This window comes from Petaurus breviceps, unplaced genomic scaffold (assembly GCF_028583685.1).
Source record: "Petaurus breviceps papuanus isolate PSGF00001 unplaced genomic scaffold, PetGlider_PUasm1.0 90808, whole genome shotgun sequence".
Lineage (NCBI taxonomy): Eukaryota > Metazoa > Chordata > Mammalia > Diprotodontia > Petauridae > Petaurus > Petaurus breviceps.
The window spans coordinates 1,842,127-1,864,970 of NW_027187349.1; the positions used below are offsets into that span (position 1 = coordinate 1,842,127).

Below are 22,844 nucleotides of genomic sequence, written 5' to 3' on the forward strand. Positions count from 1 at the left end.
TCTTTCTCCTCCCCTTCAAGTCTAACTGCTCAGTGGAACTCCAAACCCTGAGGCAAGAGGAGAAACAAGGAGAAAAGCCAGAGGCAGGGAGAGGAGAACGAAGGAGGGCGCCCCAACCATCTTCGCGAGCAAGAGGAGAGAAAGGCAGGTTCGGCTGGGACTACGCAGGGGGACTTGGCTGTTCCTGGCCAGATTAAAGACTGCCAGGGTAGAGCTGGGCGAACCTGGCGTCAGGAAACACGAAGCGGAAGACAAGGCACACAGTGAGACCCGGGGGAGGATGGACGCGGATTATCCTGCTTTTGAGAAGCCTCTCTGCAGAGAGCTCAAGCATTTCTGCAAAAGACTCGGGGAGGCGTACCAAGAGCTGAAGGAAGACCTCACCCCTTACAAAGAGGATCGCTATTACAGGTAGGGTGAGCCTGGGGAGCTGGCGGCCCGCGGAGTGCCCTTCTCCGACGCCCCACCCGATGGTAGCACAAGGGCTGTCTCTGCCTTGTCGGCTGCCGCCTGCAGGGAAACATGGAGATGGGCTGGGGAAGGGGAGGGAGAGAGGCTGCCGGGCAGCTGCTGTTGTTTGCCAATGCGATGTATAGAAGGCTAGTAGAAGTGCAAATATGGTGTGCCGAAAATCCAGTGCTTCTTTAGGGGTTGATGAAAGTACCCCGGGGAATGACTGGACTCAGAGAGAAGGAGGAACCATATTCTCCGACCCTTTGAGTTGCCAAAGCTTGTCTGGGAATAGCAGCCCTTGCCCACCCTGCTGTTAGGGCTACGGAGTTTGGACAGGTAAGTCTTCGCCCATCTGGGGTTCTCAGAATATTTTAGACTGGAAGAGTTGGTTTAGGAATCCTTCAGTCATTGATCACAGGAACTCTCTGTGAAGGGCCATTCTTCATTCTAGGGGAAAGGGGGGGGAGGGGTGGTCGCTCCTTAGGCAATCTCTGTGGGGGCCCCCTCACCACTTTCCCACCATCTTTTTCCTTTTGTTGTCAACCCTTGCTTACTTTCCTCTTCTGCCCTCCTATCATTTCCATTATCCTTGTTCCCTGCTTATTCCTTAGGCCTTCTGGAGCTACCTACGAACACTGATCATGATCTGATATATTTGAAGAACGATTGTTTTGGTTGTCCTTGTGCTTTATGTTTTCTTTTGTTTTATTCCTGTTGACTTCCTATTTTAATTAATACTCAAGGTGAGAACTCGCAGAATATTACTATAGACTCAAAGCATATGACACTAAGATTTCTCAGGCAAGTATTCCGTTTTAGTTATAACATAGTCAACCATACCAATCCTTGAATATTTTTCTAGCACAGCAAGCTGATTCAGTGGAACAGAGCATTTTACTAGATATGAGAACTTGGTTCTAGTTCCAGATCTGTTACTATGTGATTCTGATTAAATGTTTTATTCTGTGATCATAGAATCCTTTCCACAAATCACAGAATTTCAGAGTCGGAAGAAACCTCATAAGCCATCTAGTCAGACCTACACATTAACAAGATCCTCACCACAACAGACTTGAATATTGGAGATCTAGCATTTGAAGAATTTGAAGACCTCTAAAGAGGAGGAATTCTAGAAGCAGCTTTTTTTTTTTTTTTTTGCTTTTTGGAGGGGGAAGGCAGGGCAATTGGGGTTAAGTGATTTGCCCAAGGTCACACGGCTAATAAGTGTTAAGTGTCTGAGGCCAGATTTGAACTCAGGTCCTCCTGACTCCAGGGCTGGTGCTCTATTCACTGCGCCACCCAGCCGCCCCTTGTTTGCCCTAGGGACAAGCAAAATAGTGAGATGCACCTTCAAATATTTGAAGACTGATATCATGTTCCTCCTAAGTCTTCCTTTCCCACCAGGATAAAAATCCTCAATATTTTTTACTGATCCTTATGTAGCATGCACTTCACCCTCTTCTGGACATTCCCCTACATGTCAATGTAGTGCACAGAATCGAATGGTGTTATTCAGTTGTGTCCAACTCTTCACAACCCCATTTGGGGCTTTCCTGGCAAAGATACTGGAAAAGTTTGTCATTTCCATCTCCAGCTCATTTTAGAGATGAGGAAACTGAGGCAAACAGTGTTAAGTGATTTATACAGGGTCACACAGCTAGTGTCTTGTATCAACAATGCAGTATTCACAATGCCTATGGTAACTATAAATATGCTGATATGGTTATCAATCACAAAGTGTAACAGGCTCTCTACATGGGGGACATAGCTAGAGCATTTATTCAAATACCAGAAAACTGAGTCCCAAAACCAGAAAGTCAAAGCCATCACAGTAGCCATGGAGTTGGCACACACAGGTAATACAGTAAACACCCACATTCTCAAGTCTTCAAAACAGAACAGGCTACCTCAGGCAAAGATCCTCCTCTCCTCACTCACGATAACTGCTGGGCCTTCACACAGCTCTCTCCTAGCAGCTTCTGCCCCCCCTCCCCCACCAGTTCCCAGCTGGGCAGTCCTCAGTAGGAGTCCTTAGCAGAAATTCTGGTTGGCTCAAAAAAAAAAGGAGTTTGCACCTCTGCTGCCACTTCCAGTCACTGTCCCAGCTCCTACTTGTCTCTGGCTCCTTTCTGCCCCACCCCTTCCTGCTGCATCAGCAAGTTCAAGGGGCATGAAAGATCTTCAAATCCCATTACCATGACATTTCTGAGGCCAAATTTGATTTCAGGTCTTCTTGACTCCTAGCCCAGTGTTCTATCCACTATGTCACTTAGCTGCCCACAGAACTGAGCCACTCCAAACCACTGAACCACACTCCAAATGTGTTCTGATCAGGGATGAGTACAGTGGCACTATCACCTCCCAAGTCCTGGACATTATGCCTCTCTTGATGTCCCCTTAATATCACTTTAGCTTCTTTGGTTGCCTCATCACTGTGTGGATTTGATTATGTGATCCATCATAACCTATGGGTCTTTTTCAGTTGATCTAGTCATACCTCCCCTATCTTGTACTTGCATAGTTGATTTTTTTCAACCCAAGTGTAAGACTTTAGATCTTTTCCTCTTAAATTTATATTTATATCAATGTTATTGCCTATTAACATCTTTTTGGATCCTGACTTTCTCTTCCAGTGTGTTAGCTGTCTCTCCCAGTTTTGTCACCTACCTTACAAGGTTGTTGTGAGGATCAAATGTGATCATTCAACCAAAGTGTTTTACAAACCTTTAATTGCTATAAAAGTTTTTTTTTGTTATTATCTAAGATAAATTTATCTATTAATTATCTATTATTATTATCTATTATTTTGTTATTATCTAAGATAAATGACCATTTATGCTTTCCTTATCCATAAAATAATTGAATTAGATGACTTCTAAGATCTCTTCAAGACCTACAATTCTAATTTTAATAGTTATTTCTTTTAAGGATGATAAATGAACTTATTTTTTTTTTGTTGTTGTTCAGTTGTTTTTCAATTGTGTCCAACTATTCATTACTCCATTTGGGGTTTTCTTGGCAAAGATACTACAGTGATTTTCCATTTTCTTCTCCAGCTCATTTTACAGATGGAGAAACTGAGGCACACAGTGTTAAGTGACTTGTCCAGGGTGACACAGCTAGGAAGTATCTAAAGTCAGATTTGAACTCAGGAAGATGAGTCTTCTTGATTGCAGGTCCAGTACTATATCCAAAATGTCATCTAGCTGTTCAAATTAATAGAATGATTTCTAGAAATGTACCAACTTGGTGGAGGTACCATCTTGAGCTACTTTTCATATACATCCTCAGAGAGGTACCACATTTGGAGTGAGAGGACTTGAGTTCAAATTTTAATGACCATTTGGGTAATGATGAGCAAGTTTCTCAGGGCTTCAGTTTCTCCATCTGTAAAATGATGGGTTTGGAATAGGTGACTTCTAAGGTCCTTTTAGTTCGAATCTAAGATTTTCTGATCATCCTTTTAAAAAATTTCTTTAAGGATTGCCCCCAATAAAACATCTACACCCTTTAAAATGTAACCTATAGCCAGTTATAATGCTCTGGGTTTACATAGATTGGGTTCCATCTTAGAAGAGTCTCACACATATTTCTTTGGCCAATCTTCCTCTTCCTGCAAACACAAGAATTTGGCTTATTTTTACCACTTAGGATTTCTTAGACTCATATATAATGAATGTAGAGTAGAAAAGACCTTAAAGTTTATCTAGTCCAAGTTCCTCGGTTTATAGATGAGGAAACTGAGGGTCATAGAGATTTAGTAACTTGCCTAAGGCCACAGAGCCCAATTTTGAGCCTAGGTTCTCGGACTCCAAATCCTGTTGTCTTTCTACTGGGTTTCCCCTGGGAACATATTTTTTACATTTAGATCTCTACAATGAAAGGAAAAAGACCCTTAGGTCCTATTCAACTATTCTGTCTAACAAGATATCAAAAATATGAAACAACACCAGACTTAAAACTAGAACACCTAGCTTTGACTCAGACACCTATGAATTTTATGATCTTAGGAAAGTCAATTAATCTTTCTGTAACTCAGTTTTCTTAGCTATAAAAATGGGCTGATAATATAGTCACTACCTTCCTCACAGAATTGTTGTGAAAGCATAAAATCATACAGTCTCACAGTTGGAAGGGACCCCAGAGATTATATAGTACAAACTTTATCTGATACTCTCTACAGTATGTTCAAAAAGTATTCCATCTCTATTGCAACACTTCAAGTGCACTATCTCAGAGACAGCCCATTTCCTTTACAGACAGTTCTAGTCAGCAGAACATTTTTGCTTACTTTGAAGTCTCACAACTTAAGTCTAATCCCTTTTCCACAAAGCAATCATTCAGGTACTTGAAGGCTTCCATAATGGCTTCCCTTCCTCAAATATTTTCGTTTCTAACCTAAAAATCTCCACTTGCAACAACCAATCTTTGTACCATGTGGTTTCAAATGTCTTTGGGCATCCTGGATAATCTCTTGAAGTTTCTAACATCAGTTAAAATATAGTGAACAGAGCTGAATACTAGGGGATTTTACTAGGGGATTGAGGCCAATTATTTTGAAACTCATTCCTTTAAATAATAATTCACTTAATCATCAACTTGGACCCAATTTTGTGGCTAATATCATGTGAACTTCTGAACTTGCTCAGTCTTAGATGCATTTAGACACTAGCACCAACACCACTGGTTACCTCAGTTGATCTAACTGTCTTTATGCTATTGAAAATTGTCCCTAGTGAGAAAGGAAAGTGCTAACCTTTTATCAATGGACATTCATTTAAAAAAAAGGTTTGTAGAGGAAAAAAATCTATCAGAGTTCTGAAATAATCCATCATTTTAATGCATAGGATAATTGTGACAGAGGCAGATGTTATGAACTTCCAGAGTAAAAAAAGTGCCAAGTTAAATGTAAGCAACTACTTTATGCATTATTAGTATTGCTGAGTTTCTATTTGGAGAGTGTGCAGTCTGGCTACAAAGACTGTTACTACTTCTACTCTTCAGACATACAATGTTAGATCTTAACATTGAAACCTTAAGAATCTTAAAAATCATGTCATCCAACCTTTTCCTTTTATCAGTGGAGACCCTGAGACCAGAGAAGTGAAGTGATTTGTTCTAAAGCACACAGCTAATTAGTTGCTGAATTATGACTAGAACCCAAGAGTCCTAGACCCTACTTTCAAGCTGCTTCTACTGTCTCTGGGGGCCCTCAGGACCTCCACAAAACTTTGCAATCAGACACCAATGTCTCTGAATAGTATTCTTTATCTTCAGGGGGATCTCAGGACTTTCAGAAAATGCTGGGCAACTTCTTAGCAACCAGGAAAGGGAAAAGACGAGGCTATTAAGGCACCTTTTCCAAAAGATAGTTGCATATCAGTTAACTTTGCAACTAGCATATTAGCTATGTAAGTTTGTACCTTTGAAAAATGACTGTACAATCTAAGGACTAATGGTCAGTCCTATGAAATGAACATGAACTTTTGACTCTGTTCAAGACATGAGTGACTTGTGAAATTTAGTTAGCAGGTTTTTCCCAAGACCCTATGTTCTTGGGGAATTTGAGGCCAACAATTTTACTAATCTGTTGCTTTAGTTTTCAGATATAATTTTATCTCTAAGTTTCTCTTCTCAATTCTAGTATATACACAACCAGTAGATGTCCCTTCCAATGTCTCTGAAATTTGGAGTTCTCTACTCTTTCTGTCACTTTAAAATTATTCCCTAGACTGAAATGTATGAGAATATAAAAATTACACATGTAAATCAGACCCAGTAAGAGAAGTTACTTTATTTTTCTCTTGTTTTTGTCCAGAAAAAGTTTCAGGTCCTGGCAAGACTGAACAAACATGGGATACCTGATTTAGAGGTAGAAGGAACCTTAAAGTCCAGTTCCTACATTTTACAGATGAGAAAACTTGAGGCCAATGGAGGTTAAGTGACTTAATGGTCTGTGAAATCCATTTGGTTCCCTTTTCTTCAGCTTTATGGAGTTTATATTTTAGAACAAAAGTTATGAGTTCAATTAAAATCACTCTGAACCCCCATTTAAGAAAATTCCTCACATTTAGACAGAGGTTGAACTCTCTGCCTAAACTTACATTTATATTTATCTATGGTTAACTCCTTGCCTCTGTGGTTGATATTACTGGAAACACTGTTCACAAAACAGCAGATTATAGTATAGTGTATATGGCTAGATAGACATTGGAAGTGGAATTTGGGGGGAAAGTAGGTCTTTTCTTGGGATTTCCCTTCATCCTTGAGTATGAAAGAACTTTTATATCAACTAAGGTCTTGGGCTCCAAGGTACCTATAGAATCAATGGCCCTCTTGACATATCCCTTTTCTGCCAGTTTAACTTTATGTCCTCTTTCTTGATTTCTCTGATTATCTTTAGGCTGCTGGTTCTTGGATCAGCTCCAGATGAATCAGCTCCTTGCTCTTTTTGACTATGATTCCAGACTCTTGGAATCTTGATATTTGGCTCTGAGACCTCCTTCCTTTTATATAAATCCCTTAGGGACTGATCAAGTCATTCATTCAAAGGCTTTGGCTTTAATTGATTCAGGGAGATGTTCAGGCCCTGTTCACTCTCTGCCCCAAATGATTGATTCAATCTAGAAGTGTTCTTACCTAACAAAAGTAATTACTTTTTTTTTGTTTGTTTTGCTTTTTTTTGGAGGGGGGAAGGTAGGGCAATTGGGATTAAGTGACTTGCCCAAGGTCACAGGCTAGTTTTTGTATGTATGTGTCAAGTGTCTGAGGCTGGATCTGAACCCTGGTCCTCCTGACTCCAGGACCAGTGCTCTACTCACTGTGCCACCTAGTCGCCCCAAAAGTAATTACTTTTAAGTGAGGTAGGATAACCTACTCAATGGGACCCTATACTCATAACAACAACCAGGGGCCAGTTTAAAATGAGTGATATTTGTGGATATCTTGTAATTGGACACATAGAGAAATTTTGGACTAAAATCCTGTATGTTCCACTGACTCATGGTATATTCAGGTCTAGGTCAAATAATCTCTGAATTTTTTTTTAAAGTTTAATTGTCATAAAGTGGGAGAATTATTGAACCTAAAAGTACTTTCAAATTTTGTCTTCCTTATAGGAAAATTATGAGAAAGTAAATCATCTTATGTGAGAAGCATCCAAAGCTCTTTGGGAGAGCCCTACTGCTCTGCCAGGCTCAGCAGGGACTAACAATTCTGCCAGTGAGGGAGAGCCAACACTAAGAATGAATGTTGCATGTGGAATATAAAGAGTTAGCAGGGTTTCCTTGTGCTCTGGCTGTGATCTGACTTTCTGCTGGTGGTCTGATTGTGTGTTTACTTCCCATTTATCCTAGACCTAGAACTATGGGCAATTTCTTTTGTCCACCTTAGATGTCTAGACATTCACAGGTATACTAGGGGACTACATGGTGAGCTAGCTGGTTTCTAAAAAATAAAATAAAATTGGATTTATGCTTAGTTATTTGAAGAGTAGACTTCTACTTAGGGAGGTGTGATAAACAACAAATCACAAATATAATGACAACAAAAAACTTTTGAAAAAGGTATTTATTTTGAGATGTGAGCATTGCTATTCATATTTTCTTTCATAGAATAAATTCAAAACTCAATTCAATTTAGTAAACATTTACTAAGGATCAACTATGTTCTAGACACCTAGTGAGATAACAAAGTTTTAATGAGATGAAGTCCCTGCCCTGATAGAGCTTACAGTTTAGTTTGGGGATATACAGCTGAATTAAGAAGGACCTCAAATACAGCCTCTCTAGCAATGAAGTATCCTCTTCATGATATATTGGAACAGATAATCATTGATCCTCTACTTAAACACTCTTAGTGGCAAGGAACTCATTAATTTTTCGAAGTGTCCCTGGCTTTTGTCTTTTCTACTTAGTATTTTTTTTATGTTAAGGGAAAATGTGCCTCCTTTTGGCCTACTGGTTCTAGATCTATCTTCTAGCACAACAAAAGACAAATCTATCTCCTCTTCCACATGAAAATCTTTCAGATTTTTGAAGACAGTTATACCTTCCCCTTCAAATCTTCCCTTTTTTAGTAAACATTCCCCGTTCAGCCAAGGCCCATTCATGAAATGATTTTCAGATTTCTCACCTTCCTGGAGACCCTTACCAGAATGTTCTCCAGGTTCTTACCCTTACCCACTCAGAACTAGACATAATACTCAGACATGTGGTCTGACCAGCACAGAAAATAGTATTATCCTATAGAACATTCTACTTCTGTTAATACTAATTTTACATTAGCTTTCTTTCTTTTTAGGAAGCTAAAATATGCTGTTGATGTGATTCTGGATATTTTTATGTTTTTTTATGGACTATTATGCTTATAGTTTTCCTAATATTGGACCAATATTGCATTCTTGTTATAAATATTATCTGGCAATAGTGTACAATCTTTTGATGTGTTGTATTCTTTTTGCTAATATTATATTTAGCATGTTTGCATCAATAGTCATTAGGGATATTCATATGTATTTCTTTCTCTCAATTTTCTCTCACTGGTTTTGAGACTGGTATTGAGACCATATTCTATAATAGAAAGAAGTCATTTTTGCAAGCAGTTTGTATAGTATTGAAATTAATTGATCTCTTACATGTTTGATAGAATTCACTTGGAATTCTTTCTGGATCTGGGTCCTCTGCCTTGAATATTTCATTTATGGGTTGTTTTATTTATTTTTCTGAGACTTGATTAAATTTCCTAATTCTTACTCCATTAATCTGAGTATGTTACATTTCCATAGATATTCATCCATTTGCTTAAATTGCTTATTTTGCCATCATAAATGAGGCAAAATAGTTTTAGATAATTTTTAATAGTTTTCTATTTCCTTTATTTATTATTTATTTACTGTGATTTCTTCTTTTTCATTTTTGATAAAAATAATTTGGTTTTTCTCCTTTTAATTAGACTACCTAAAAATTTATCTATTTCATTTTCCTAAAAACATCCAGTTTTATTAATTAATTCAGTGTCTTTATGCATTAAATTTTATAAATCTCTTCTTTGATTTTCAGAATTTCTATTTTAGTGCTTAATTGGATTTTTATATTGTTGGCCCTCTAGTATTTTTTTTTAAGTTGCCAAATTCTTTGAGGTGTTCTCTTTTTTTTACAGACAAAAGTGTTTAGATATGCAGTTTTCCTTCTCAGGATAATTTGACGTATGTCCCCAAAATTTGGTTATGTTATTGCATTTTTTCATTTTCTTGGTAATTTTTTTGTTTTTTTCTATGATTTGTTCTTTGTGCCATGAATCCTCTAGGGTTAGGTTTTTTAGTCTTCAGTTAATTTTAATACTCTTTTCAGAGACCATTTATTGAAGTTTTTTGCATTGTGTTCAGTAAAGGATTGTGTTTAATATATCTGCTTTTCTGCTTTTCTATGTGAGGGTTTTTTATACCCTAATACATGGTCATTTTTTATAAAGTTCTTATACATAGCTGAAACTTTTGTATTTTTTTTCTACTTTAATTCAGTAATCACTAGAGCTATATCTTATCTATTATAAAATTCTATGTAGTGCAATATAATTCTTCCTGGGTTTTTGAGGTTAAAAGTTTTGTATCTTGTATCTTCACAGCCCTCTCTGGCATTTCAGGACAGAATGCTATGGACCTTGGAACCTTTAGGCCTGAGGTTTTCTTGTCTGAAAACTTCTGTCATCATACTTACTACTGTTATTGCCAATGGCTTTCCAAAACCTTGCCAAGGTATTTAACAGGTTGGAGTTTTCCTGGACAAATCCTCATCTATTATTGCCTTGGGATACAGAGATCTGTAGGCTGCAATATCTCTGGCAAATCTGTGAGGCTTCTGGCTTGTTAACTTGTGCTAGACTTAGTTTTATTAGCCATATCCTCTTTCTGATTGCCCACAGGCTTCTGGCTGGCTTTTTGTGTAGTTATTGTATGGAAGAAGTCACTTATGGTAGTTTCTCATTGGATTTCTTGATCATTATTTGGTCTGGTGTGATATGTAGGGTTTGACTGTTAGGGGGTTGTTCAGGCAGTCATTTTGGTTAGAAATTCTCTTATTCATTTCTCCACCCTTTGCATTCTGACTTCAAGCCTTGTTACTCAACTAAGACTGCTCTTTGCAAAACGACTATTGACCTCTTAATTGACAAATACAATGGCCTTTCCTTACTCCTCATCCTTCTTGTCCTCTGCAACATTTGATAGTGTTGATCATCCTCTCCTCCTACATACTCAGCCCTCTCTTGGTTTTCCTTCTACATGTCTGGTTAATGTTTCTCAGTCTCTTTCGATAGACCATCATTCATATTCTGCCTCTAACATGCAACTTTTCCCAAGATTATGTCCTGTATTCCCTTCCCTTCTCTCTCTATACCCTCTATCTCAATTATATCATCATCTGTCGTGGATTCAATTGTTATCTGTATGGTGATGAAACCCAGATATATCTATATCTATATATATCTATACATATATACATATACATACACATATATACATATACATATACATACATATATATATATATAGCTCTAGTCTTTCTCCTGAGCTCAAGTCCCACATATCAACTGCCTACTGAACACTTCCAACTAGATGTCCTGTAGGTATCTCAAATGGTCCAATGATAGAACTTATCTTTCTCCTAAATCCATCCATCTCACTTATTTTCCACATTTTGGACGAAATTGTTAGAAAGATAAGTCAATAATTTCTCAAATGTTTTATTTTTAGTAGAATGAAGGTTCTAGTAAATGTCTAGATGGCTGAAATCCTCTATTATTACCAAAATTTATCTCTGCTGTTTAAACTATCTATATCTAGAAAGCATTGTCCATATCCTCCATCTGTCTCAGTGATATACATTATACTCCCATAATATCATTTGCTTCTCTTTCTAAAATTTTCAAGTCAAAAAATTCAGCAAAATCTTATTGAGTATCTATTCTGTGCAAGGCACTATTCTAGACTCTGGGGGACCCAAAGATAAAAACAACAGTCTCTACCATCAAGGAACCTGCATTCTATGAAGGGAGCTTCTTTATATTCTAGTTATAGTCTACCTTCAACCAAAAGTTTTTGTTCTTAGACATTTCCACAGGCAGATATTCAAATCAACTCAACAAACATTTATTAAGTGCCCACTATATACAAGGCACCAAAGAAATTATGTAAGCATGGACTGGGAATTGAATCCAGGTCGTCTGCTTTGGAGGGAAACATGTTAGTACTGAATCACCCATATGGTACCCTAGTGGAATTGTGATGTTACTTTAGCATAGTGTTACTCTTCTGCTTCTTTTAGACCTATGCTTCCTTTTTAACCATTATGTAGTAGTGTAAGTTTCCATCAGATGTTTTGAGTTGCTTCTTAAATTCTGAAAGGCCTATGTAGGAGGTATTTCCCAGAGGACAGATGTTCTTTCTGTGGTACATGTAATGAAATTGTACTACTTTTAGTTTCTTTTGGTTTGGTATAGTTTCTACTCTAATAAAAATCTGTCTAACATCTGACTTGTTTGCTTATAAGGATACAAAAGTAATTGTCTTTTCAGCTGGGGATCTATTTGATCCCTATCTAGGGCTGATTCCTTTAATACTTTATTTCATTTATTGATTGCTTATTGTACAGTTGTCTATGTCCTTTAAATGTAATGTAGGTAAGTGCACCTAGACCTTTTCCTGGGTCTTTATTACCTCCACTAATGAAGATTTTGTTCTAGCATTGATGGCGTCTCCTTATACAAAGTACAAAAGTTCTACTTTATTCTGCTGATGTGGACTTTGCTCTAGAATTGATATTTCCCTATCCAAGGTATAAAATATCACACTACCTCCACAGATGAGGACTTTTTTCCTTTGTATTGATGATGTCTTCAGAATAAGATATAAACTCTTTGCCTTGTCCTAAGTTGTTCCACTGACACCACATTGAGGACAAGTGATTGATTTATGGTCAGTTCATACCCTTAGGATATACCCTTGAATTTTTTTAAGGATTAGCAGAGATAAGGAGAGAAAGAATAGATCTGGGAGATTGGAGAGAAGCTGTTTAATACATGAAAGAACTTGATTTTCTGAAGTAATGCTTCATTAAGGAGTATACATGGGCCCTTAGGAAACTGATGAATAGAGAGGACTGTCAACCAGACCAAACTGGCCTCTAACATGTGGATGGCTGGAACCAAACAGAGTAAGTCAGAGATAGGAGAGTCAGGAATCAAATAGAAGTTTAATTTCGAAGTGAGGGAAACAGCTTGCAAGCAAGGACATGTGTGCCAGTGGCTCTGCCCCAAATGGGTGGACACAAAGCAGTGTGGGGAGATCTCAATACTTATACCAACAGCAGCACAGTGAACTGTAGTCCTGACAATGAGGGGCAACAGCAACAATGAGACAAGTTTCATTCATAGCAGGGTTTCATGACTGGAACATAGATATAACAGGTGCTTGTCCAAGCTCAAAGAACACCTGGTGCTGGTGGAAGCAAAACAATAATTATATGATTTTACCAGAGGGTGAGATAATCCAGAGGGTGAATACAAACTGCTGTTGTTATGCCAAGCTCAGGGCACAACTTGCTTGCTAGGCCTTAGCTCTGGGAAAGGGGGTGCCTCCTAATATCTTGACAGGACCAAGTGGAGTTCCTTAACCAAGCCTCCTAGACTGGAGGAGTTTCTGAACCAAGTTGTCTGTATCTAGTGGAAGAATTCTTGGATGAAGCAGGTCTGGAGCTGAAGAGCAACAAGACACAGAATCTAAATGAGGAAGACAATACCTCGTCTCTCATTAGTGTTATGATTATGTAGATATTTTACTACTCCCAAGTTCTTTCCTCACTTTGTTATGGAAAGACTTCCTTGATTATCTTTTTTGCACCCATGATTTCAAGCATCATCTGTTTGCAGATGGCTTCTAAATCTATATATCAAGTCCTATTCTTTCTCTGGAGCTCCAGTCCCAAATCACCAATTGCCTGCTAGACAGCTCCACTTGAATAACCTGTAAGCAGCTCAAACACAGTAGATTCAAAACTGATCTCGTTATCTTTGCACTTTGCCTCCTTTTTCAAATGTTCGTTGGGATCAACAAAAGTTGGGGGTTAGGCAGAAGTTGTGAAATGGAGTCAGAGAAGTGGCTTCCAAGCAGGTTCAGTGTCCCATAGAGTAGGTTTGGTAACACTATGGAGGGAGGAACATGTCAGTGATTAGCAAAATAATGGTTTGTTTCACACTGAATCTTCCACCAAAATGGCATCCTGTTCTAAAAGTAGCAGGCTAACCATGACTACTCTTGTCTCAACTGCATCTATATCACTGAGGATATAGAAAATAAACTTACTGAAGAGAAAAAATCTTGCATTCATTTGAGTTTCTAAGTGTACATCCAGATGATTTGGAGCAGGGGAGGGGGGGAGAAAACTTCATTTAATTGGTTCAGAAAATCAGGCAAAAGTAAAGAATCTTTTTGCCTAAATATTTTAGGCAATAATAACTACAAAGACCTGGTTTATGCTTCAATATCTGCATCATTTAAGAGAAGTTTGCAGTTCCTACTGGGGACACCACACAGTTTTGTTATATAGGAAAATGTCCTTGGGTGAAAAAAAATAAGTCATCTACTGAGCCATGGAGTTAACTATTTTCAGAAACAGATCTCCAGGTGTTAAAGATGCATATGTTAATGACTTTTGTTCCCAAGTGCATGATCCACAAAGGAGGTGGGTGGGCAAACTTAGGGGGAGCATTGCTCTCTTCTATTATGTCTCCTAGGAAATGTGTTAAACATAAGCAATTTTTAAAAATGTCAACCATTTGAAAGCTGTACTATTACATTTTTTTTTAATGGCCCAGCTCCCATATGGATTGTGCTTTCAGTTGCTTTTGTTCAGGGACATCTTATCTAATGTGATCAGACTAATGTTAAGTTGATGAGCACTTTATCTCAAGTACTATCAGCTCGTGAAGGACTATTTTTACATGTGTACACAATTACTAGCTTCCTAATATAATAGGTTTTAACATCCATTCACCGCTTCCTTTCATGCTCTGATTTTGATGTCTGATATGCTCTTGAGAAAGCTCAAACTTTGAGCTTAACATACAGGAGACTTAAAAGTCTAGTTAGAAAAAGAGTGGTATTGCCTGTTGGGGACTATGTTTCATGGAGAATGTGAGGCACCAGCGCCTTAAAGTCTTCTAAGGAAGTTCCATTATTAGATAGTTTTATAGGATGAAGAACTATACAACAGGTTTTATTCTTGGAAGAATTTTAACTATTATTACAATTATGCTCCAGTGAAGTCCTATTTCAATGCCTTTTCAAGGTACAGAAGTAACCCTTTGTTCTCAAAGGCTAAGCTAGTGTGGCACAAGCAAAGCAGGTCTTAATGAGCTTGAAAGAATATGGGAATGATGATAGACTGTGTGTCTGTCACAGGAGAAAAATCAATCTAGTTAAATTTGGAAATATTTGTCATCAGAAGTGAATCACAGGAGATGAATGTCTTTGGTCATTACAAATCATAAAACTAGTACTGAGATTTTGACATGCATTGATGGAGGGAACACTCAGTGAGGAAATAACATATTTTTAAGGATATTGCTGTTATCATTATTGACAGCAAGCACAGGTAGCATGGTAATGGAAAGAGCACTAGATTTGGAGTCAGAAGACTTGGAATTCAAGGGCTGGCTCCATCACTTAATAACTATATGACCTTGGCAAGTTATTTCCTCCTTCCTCTTGCCTATTGAGCTTCAAATTCCAAATTGTAATTGCAGTAGGTACTTTGTAGGGTTGTCATGAGGGAGAGACTTTAAAAATATAATGTGCTATATGGTCTACAGCCTGGATTTGTGATTTAATTAGCATAGGGAACTCCTGGATGATGAAATTCCCTCTAGCAATGCAAGCTGACATATTCTCTGTAACTTATAGTCTTTTAAAGTTTTCTTTTAAGTCTCAGCTAAAATCCCACATCCTACAGGAAGTCTTCCCTAACCCTTCTTTATTCTGGTGTTTCCACTCTTTTAATTATTTCCTGTTTATCCTGTATATAGCTTGTTTTGTATATATTTGTTTGCTTGTTGCTTCCTCCATTAGATTATAAACTCTTTGAGGGCAGGGACTGCCTTTTATCTCTTTTGGTGTCCTCAGCACTTTGCACAGTGCCTGGCACATAGTAGATACTTAATAAATGTTTACTGAATGAATTAAGTTGACTAGAGCACTAAGAGGTTAAGTGAGTTGCACAGGGTCACACAGCCAGTATGTGTTCGAGGCAGGACTTGAACAAAAGTCTTCCTAACACTTAGACCAGTTATTCACCATGCCATATTGCCTCTCTATGTTCTTTATTAATGTGAGCTGTTATATCAACAATTATGCCCATATGCTCCATATGTGTGTGTATCATAGTGTAATTTGAAAATTTACTTTTAAAAAAATTCATCACAAAAAAAGCTAAATTCTGGTTAGAATTTAGGTGGAAACTATAGAAATATAGATAACTTGCTTTGTGTGTGTGTATACACATATGTATTTACACACATATATCCTTTTGTAGGTTGTATGGGATGTCCAGGGAAGACTAGTGCCCTCCCCTGGTGTGAGGGCTTGCCCAACCCTTTTCAGAACTGCTCCTCTACCTTCGGTGTCCACCTGCCACCCTACTCTCACCTTAGGCTTTAAGAAAGTGTAGCATGAACAGCAGCCACGAACCAAGCAAAATTGTCTTATCAGACAGGTTAAACCAGGTTGAGGGTAACTGACAGGCCCCAAGCCCTATGGTGAGTTAGGTGATATCTACCCCAAGCAAGTGGAGACTTCTCCCTACTGAATGGGTGGATGAGAACAACTTGTTCCAACGGACAAGAAGCTGAAGCAGGTGCTATGGAGTGTTTTGAGCTTGGTCAGACCTTGAAGATGCCAAGGTTATTCACTACCTCCTGGCCATCACCAGTCAACTTGACTTTTGTCCTGCTACTGGACTTCCATGACCCTGGAAGCTCTCTTCCAGAGTGAGGCTGATGGCTTTGTCATTGGTCCTCCCTGAAAACTGTGAGATTAGATAGATAGATATAGATATATTCTCCCATAGGTGTGTTGTTCAACTGAGTCTGGCTCTTCCTGACCCCATTTGGAGTTTTCTTAGCAAAGATACTGGACTGGTTTGCCATTCTATTCTCCAGCTCATTTTACAGGTGAGGAAATAGTCAAACAAGGTTAAGTGACTTGCCCAGGATCACACAGCTATGAAATGTGGGAGATGGGAATTTGAACTTATGTTCCTGATTCTAAGGCCAGTGCTCTATGCTGTAATAGTAATAAAATTTGAAGATACCTTTGTATTGCAGCTAACAGGCACTTAGCACCTAGTTTCAAATTAAGCCTCTGTAAAGAAACAGGAGGTATGAACCCCTGTTGGTGATGTAACAGGAAGGGGCTGAACAGGGAGAACTATACAGTATATAAGAGAGAAGAAGCTGGATAGTCAGAATTTTCTGGGGTAAGCATTATGGAGGCAGAGCAGATGCTGCTGGCGGAGAGGGAGAGAGAGAGTAAGAAAGAGAGAGAGAGAATTTTTCTCAGTGAACATCTAGAGGCTGGGCTGCTACTGCTGGATTGAACTGAGAATTGAGAAGAACTGAGAAGAGAACTGAGAACTGACATAGAACTTGGACTTGTGGCAAAACTCAAACTTGTAGTAGCAAGACTTCCATGGGCCATCTGGAGCTTCCATATACTGAGGAAGCATGACTGTGGTGCCAGTACTTTATACAAATGTTGTGGCTTTGTTAATGTGCACGAATGTTATCGTGGCTTCGTTAAGCCTTAATCTTCCCAGGAACAGAGACTGTGAAGGATTTGAGATGGACTGGACACTGAGCTCCAATGTGGAGACACCTGCCTCCAGTGAAGATGGAAAGACTCTATGTCGATAGAGTCGTGACTGATGAAATTGATTTACTTGTGACCTAGGGGTGGATGGCTTTTGTACTTTCCACTTCCCCTAAAGAGGGTACTGAGCAGTGACTGTTGAAATTGTAACTTAATTGTATCCCATGGGTGGAGAACTTTGACTTTTGTACTTTGTGATGCTTAAGGGGGCAAGCCAGCCTTCTTAAGGATGATTGAATGAGATTGTACTTGGTTTAAAACTATGTGACTACTTTGGTGAAAACTATGTGGCCATTCTAGTGAAAAGTTGTAACATTGTGAATGCTGTACCTTGATTTTCTGTGAATGTTTTGCTCTGATTTGTTACTGAATAGAGAGTGAGCTATACTATGTAATCAGAACCTTGAAAGCTGTTCACAGCAGCAGTCCTCTGTAAAGCTGCTAGTGCTTGGATTTACATATGCCCTGCACCATATTTATATATACACACATACATATGCATATATATGAACGCATATGTATACACACATATGTATACATATATCTCCCAAATATGTGTGCATATAGTTTCCTCCATGTGCACTGCACGACGCACACACGCACATACACCCAAGATAATTTCATTTTTCAATTTATTTGTAAATTCATCATGGACAGAAAGCCTAAATTCCAGGCTACAGTTTATGGAAAATACATTTGCACATTTCTCGAGTCCAAGTTCACCCAGTGCAGGCACTGTCTCCGTGGCCTGTCCTGCACTAGGAAGGCCGAGGCCGGCAGGGGCAGCACACGGCCACACCGTGCGCGCTGCCCCACGCTAGGCAGGGCCCGGCTCTCTCTTCTCTGCTCCATCCCCTCCCGGACCCGTCTCCGCACCACGTGACCTCGCTACGCGGCGGCTCCGGGAGTGCGGGCGTCGCACTCTGATGAGTTTACGGAACCGGCTGGTCGGGCTCCTGCCGCCTCCGCCGCCTCCTCCTCCTCGGCTCGGGCTCGGGCTGCGCCGCTCCGGGCCTCGGTCGCAGGAGCCCCTGCGGGCGTGAGCCGCCGTGGCTCGTGGACATGGAACCGTGAGTGCCTGGCGGAGGGGAGGGGTGGGGGGAAGGGCGGAGGTACCCAGGCCGACGACGGCGTGGGGGAGGAGGCGCCCCAGGTGGCACCGAGGCGTCTCCGGCGTCTGGGGGAGGGGGAGGACCGTGTGCAAGTTTCTCTTTCCAGGACCCTCCCTCCCTTCCTCTCCCCGTTCCGGGGTGACTAAGCCCCTCCCCCTATCCTCCCGCCATATGGCCGGAGCTTCCTTCCTGAGGCGCCCCCCACCTGCGGGGCCTTAGGTTGGGACGCCCTCCCCTCCCCCGCGCTAGAGCATGGGCAGCAGTCTTGGGGAGGGGTTCCTTGTACACGTGGAGCCTTCGTACCTCCAGGGAGTAAAGATCGGGGCAGGGATGCCCAGGTGATCAATCCCCAGGTGTTTAAGATGTACGTCGACACCTGGACCATCACGGACTTTAGTGGGAAATGGGTTCAGTTCAGCTTTTATTAAGGGGCTTGGGGGTGGAGGGGATGACTGGCAGCAGGAGAACCTGGGTTCGAGTGTGGCGTTTGGCACGCCAGCCATGAGACCAGGAGCAAGACTCATGACCTTTCAGTGCCCCAGAAGACCCTTAGTTACAAAGGAGTTTGCTACTCTGTATTGGTGTAGGGAGTTTCCACACTAGGAGGTCCTTAGCTTCATGAAGTTACAGGTCTGAACCAAAAGTATGTGCCCTGGGAGTATGAAGACCGCCTCTGCCTTCATTTAGTTTACAGCGTATAGCGTGGGACGTTTTCAAGGCAGCATTGTTTAGGGCTTGGCTCTTGGAGTGAAGAAGATCTGGGTTCAAATCCTGTCTCAAATGAGGGTGTTGGAATTGATGGCTTTTAAATCTCCTTCCGGTTCAAAATCTGTGATTCCCCCAAGCCCTACCCTGCCACTTTCCCGGTCCCACCAAATCCCTCAAGTTCACACCCTAGAAGTCGTCATGGACTCCTCACTATTTCTTGCCATCCCCACCCCACTCCCCATGTCTAATCTGTTGCCAAGGCTTGTCGATTTCACCTTTGCAGCATCTCTCTAGTACTTTCCCTTCCTCTAACGCCCCTTATCCACACCTAGACTGTTGCCATAGTTGCTGGTGGGTCTGTCTGCCCCTAGTCTCTCCCCCTCCACTCCATCTTCCATAAAACCATTGAAGTGGTTTCCCTAAAACACAGGTCCGATCATATTATCCCCTATTCAGGTGACTTCCTGGATCAAACACAGAATGCCCTTTGGCATTCAAGACCCTTCATATCCCCCTTCTGCCTTTCCATTTTTCTTACACCTCACTGCCTGATAGATACTGTTTGATTTGGTGACACTGGCTTCTTGGTTCTTCCATGAAAGAGACAGTCCATCTCTTAGTCCAGAGCATTTTCTCTGATTGTCCTCCATATCTGGAGCAGCCTTCCACTCTGCCTACCAGCCTCCCATATTTCCATCAAGTCCCAACTAAAATCCTGCTGTTTATAGATGTCTTTTTCAACTTCTAATTCCTTGTTTATTATTTCCTATTTATCTTGTATATAGATTGCTTTATATATATTTGCATGTTATCTCCCCCTGTAAGCTGTAAGCTCCTTGAAGGCAGGGGCTGTCTTTTGCCTCTTTTTGTGTCTCCATCACTTAGTACCATGCCTGACACATAGGAGGCTCTTAAAGGCTGGTTGATTGACAATAAAGTATAATAGAAATATTGAGGTGAGGAAATAGGTCCTTTTGAGGAAGAAGTTGCTTGGAGGAGAGATTTGAAGGAGGATAGGGCCATGGTTTGTTTATGTGGGTAAAGAGTAGTATTAATACTTGATGTTTTACAATGTAAAATGAAGTTAAAATATTCATAAACTGGGGTAGATTTAGTAGTTAAAGGAGGGTACTACTTAAGCTGATGATTTTCTTTCTCCTTATTTGGGGTTGTGAACTCTTTGTTAGTTATCCCATTTGTAGAATAGGATGATGTGGATTGAGGTTAAGGGAATGTTTTGTGAAGCCTGGGTTTATCAAGGGTGTTGTATATTTAAAAGTAAGTGATTGGGGTGCCTATTACATGCAAATAAGCTTCTGAGAAGCCTTGAGGAAACATCCAAAGAGAGGTATAATCTAGATGTAAACTGGCATGAAAAAAATGTATTTCATTATTACACACACCCATTTCCTTCATGCATCCTGCACCATTACAGCTTGCTTCCTGTATCACCTTTAACTTATTAATTTTGTCATTCTGTTTTTTCCTTCTCATTGTTTACACCCCTTTCCCCCACCTCCTGTGTTTCAAAGGTGATTTTTAGGCTTTCTCTTTGAGTGTGGGTGGATTCATGATGCATTAAGCTTTCAGATGGCCAGAATTTGCTTTCTGTGACTCTTTGTACCTGTGCGCCTAGCCCAACATCAGGTACAATTAGGTACTTTGTAAATGTCTTTTTGATGATGATGGGCTGGGTGACCTTAGCCAGCCTTATGAAGTTAAGAAAACCCTGAGTTTTATTAGTTTTTCTATTAAATACTGCTAACTTTGAGACTTGCTTTGAGCTGTTTGCATCTCTAAAGTTCCTGGGTTTCATTGGCTTGCCTCCCTGAGTCCCCAAAGTGTCAGTTTCTAAAGCTCTTTTGTCAGGAAGTGGAGATTACTTTGAACAGAGAGTGTCACCTGGGTTCCCTCAGCAATCTTCCAGAAAGGAAGACAAGAGAATTAAGAGATCCACAGTGAATAGTTACAAGAAGTCACAAATAATGTGTTAGCTTGAGTTTGTGCTCTTGTTTTTATTATGTGCAGTAGCATCTATGACTGACAAAATTAAAGTCATGTGTGGCTCTGATTGATGCTGTCTTTAGAAGTGTAATGAATTTTCATCTCAACAATTCTGATTGAAATGTTTCTGTGTGCAAACTTTGTCAGGGGAGCAACATTCTTGGTTGAGTCAAGTAAATAAGCATTTTTTAAATGCTTCCTGTTTGCCAGGCATTGTGTTAAATGCTGAGGATATAAATCCAAGCAAAAGGAGAAAGACAGTCCCAACCCTCAAGTAGCTTACATTCCAGTGGGGGAAACCAGCACATAAAAAGGATTCTCCCAAGCTTTTTTTTTTGTCAGCCCATGTTACCAAAAAAGAGATTTGTGTTTGTTTCTCCTCAATACCCTGGAAGTTCTGCTACTGAGGAGTCATTTTTGCCTACTGTGAAGCTTTATCAGTGTCACGATAGTCACCAGGGGCTGTCCTAGCTAGTTTTCATTTTAATTTAAAACTGAGTTCAGAGAGTGCAGCATTGGTAAGGGTGAAAGGAGTCTAGGTGCAGCTATTGGAACTGTCGGAAGGAATAGAGGCAACTGTATTGTAGAAAGTGCACTGAATGGGAAGTCTTCATCTCAGTTTTCATCTCAGCCCTGCTATTTTCTGGGTGTATGGATTTGAGCCCGTTTTCTCATTGGTCAGATGAAGATAATATTTGCATTGCCTACTTCACAGGGTTGTTGGGAGAATCAAATGAGATCTCGAATGGATAGCAGTTTTTAAAACTATAAAGTGCTATGTAAATATAACCTATTATTAAGGGAATACAAGTCCCATGAAGAAACACTGACCATTTCAAAGGGTTGGGAGCAGACGCTAGGAAAGCCTAACAGCTCTACAGATAGGGCCAAAGTGCTCTGGGCACCTTAACAGCTACTAAGCACCTTCCAGTTATAGCATAGTGCTATAATTGATTTTTATAATACTGACTCCACAAAAAAGACTAAATTAAATTCAGTCTGATTAGATACTTGTTGATTTGTGTGGTGGACCCTGTTTAAGTAGGCAGAGAAGTATCTAACACATTTTAGAAAGATTTCCATTAAAAAAACAGTTAAAATTTAAAAAAAATTCAGCGTCTTTCTGGACAGTTGAGTTATGTGGAACAGCTTATTCCAAAATAATGCCTGATAAATAGCCATTCTAATTCATAATCTAAGGAAGAAAAACGCAAGGAAGGAGAACTATTTAGGATGGTAGGGGGGAATGTTTGAAAGTCACTAATGCTTCTGCTTTGCATATATATCATCTTTTTGCTCATGTTCATGACTTGACATTTTCACGTTCCTTGGCAGCTTTTGTATTAACAGAACATTTTGATGTATAGTTATAGAATTATTGCTTTTAGGATTTTAGCGTTACAAATTAGCTGTTAACAGTGCAGTTAGACAAGATGATCTACAAGGTCCCTCCCAGCTATAATATGCTGTGTTTGTATCTGTGTCCAAATTGGCAAGTGTTTTGCTGAGCTGAAAAGAAAACCTAGTAAATAACAAAAATGAACCTGATGTAATGGGGATTATGATAGCTGTGGCAAGTAACTTATCGTAAATCAAGAGCCTCCAAGTTAGGAGGACTCAGGCTTAAGTCCTGCTTCTGAAGGGCACTG

General features: G+C 39.9%; 1 protein-coding gene across 4 annotated transcripts in view; it reads left to right on the forward strand.

The window, feature by feature from the left end:
• TMEM181 (transmembrane protein 181) overlaps window positions 1–22,844 on the forward strand; it is a 90,659-nt gene continuing 67,815 nt past the window's right edge. For 3 of the 4 annotated variants that reach the window (XM_069070329.1, XM_069070330.1, XM_069070331.1), the window contains exon 1: window positions 17,995–18,441. In XM_069070329.1, the coding sequence (XP_068926430.1) occupies window positions 18,434–18,441 (8 nt within the window). In that variant the 5' untranslated portion in view covers window positions 17,995–18,433. Of the gene's footprint in view, window positions 412–17,994; window positions 18,442–22,844 lie in introns of those variants that run through there. The other variant, XM_069070332.1, reaches the window with a different exon arrangement.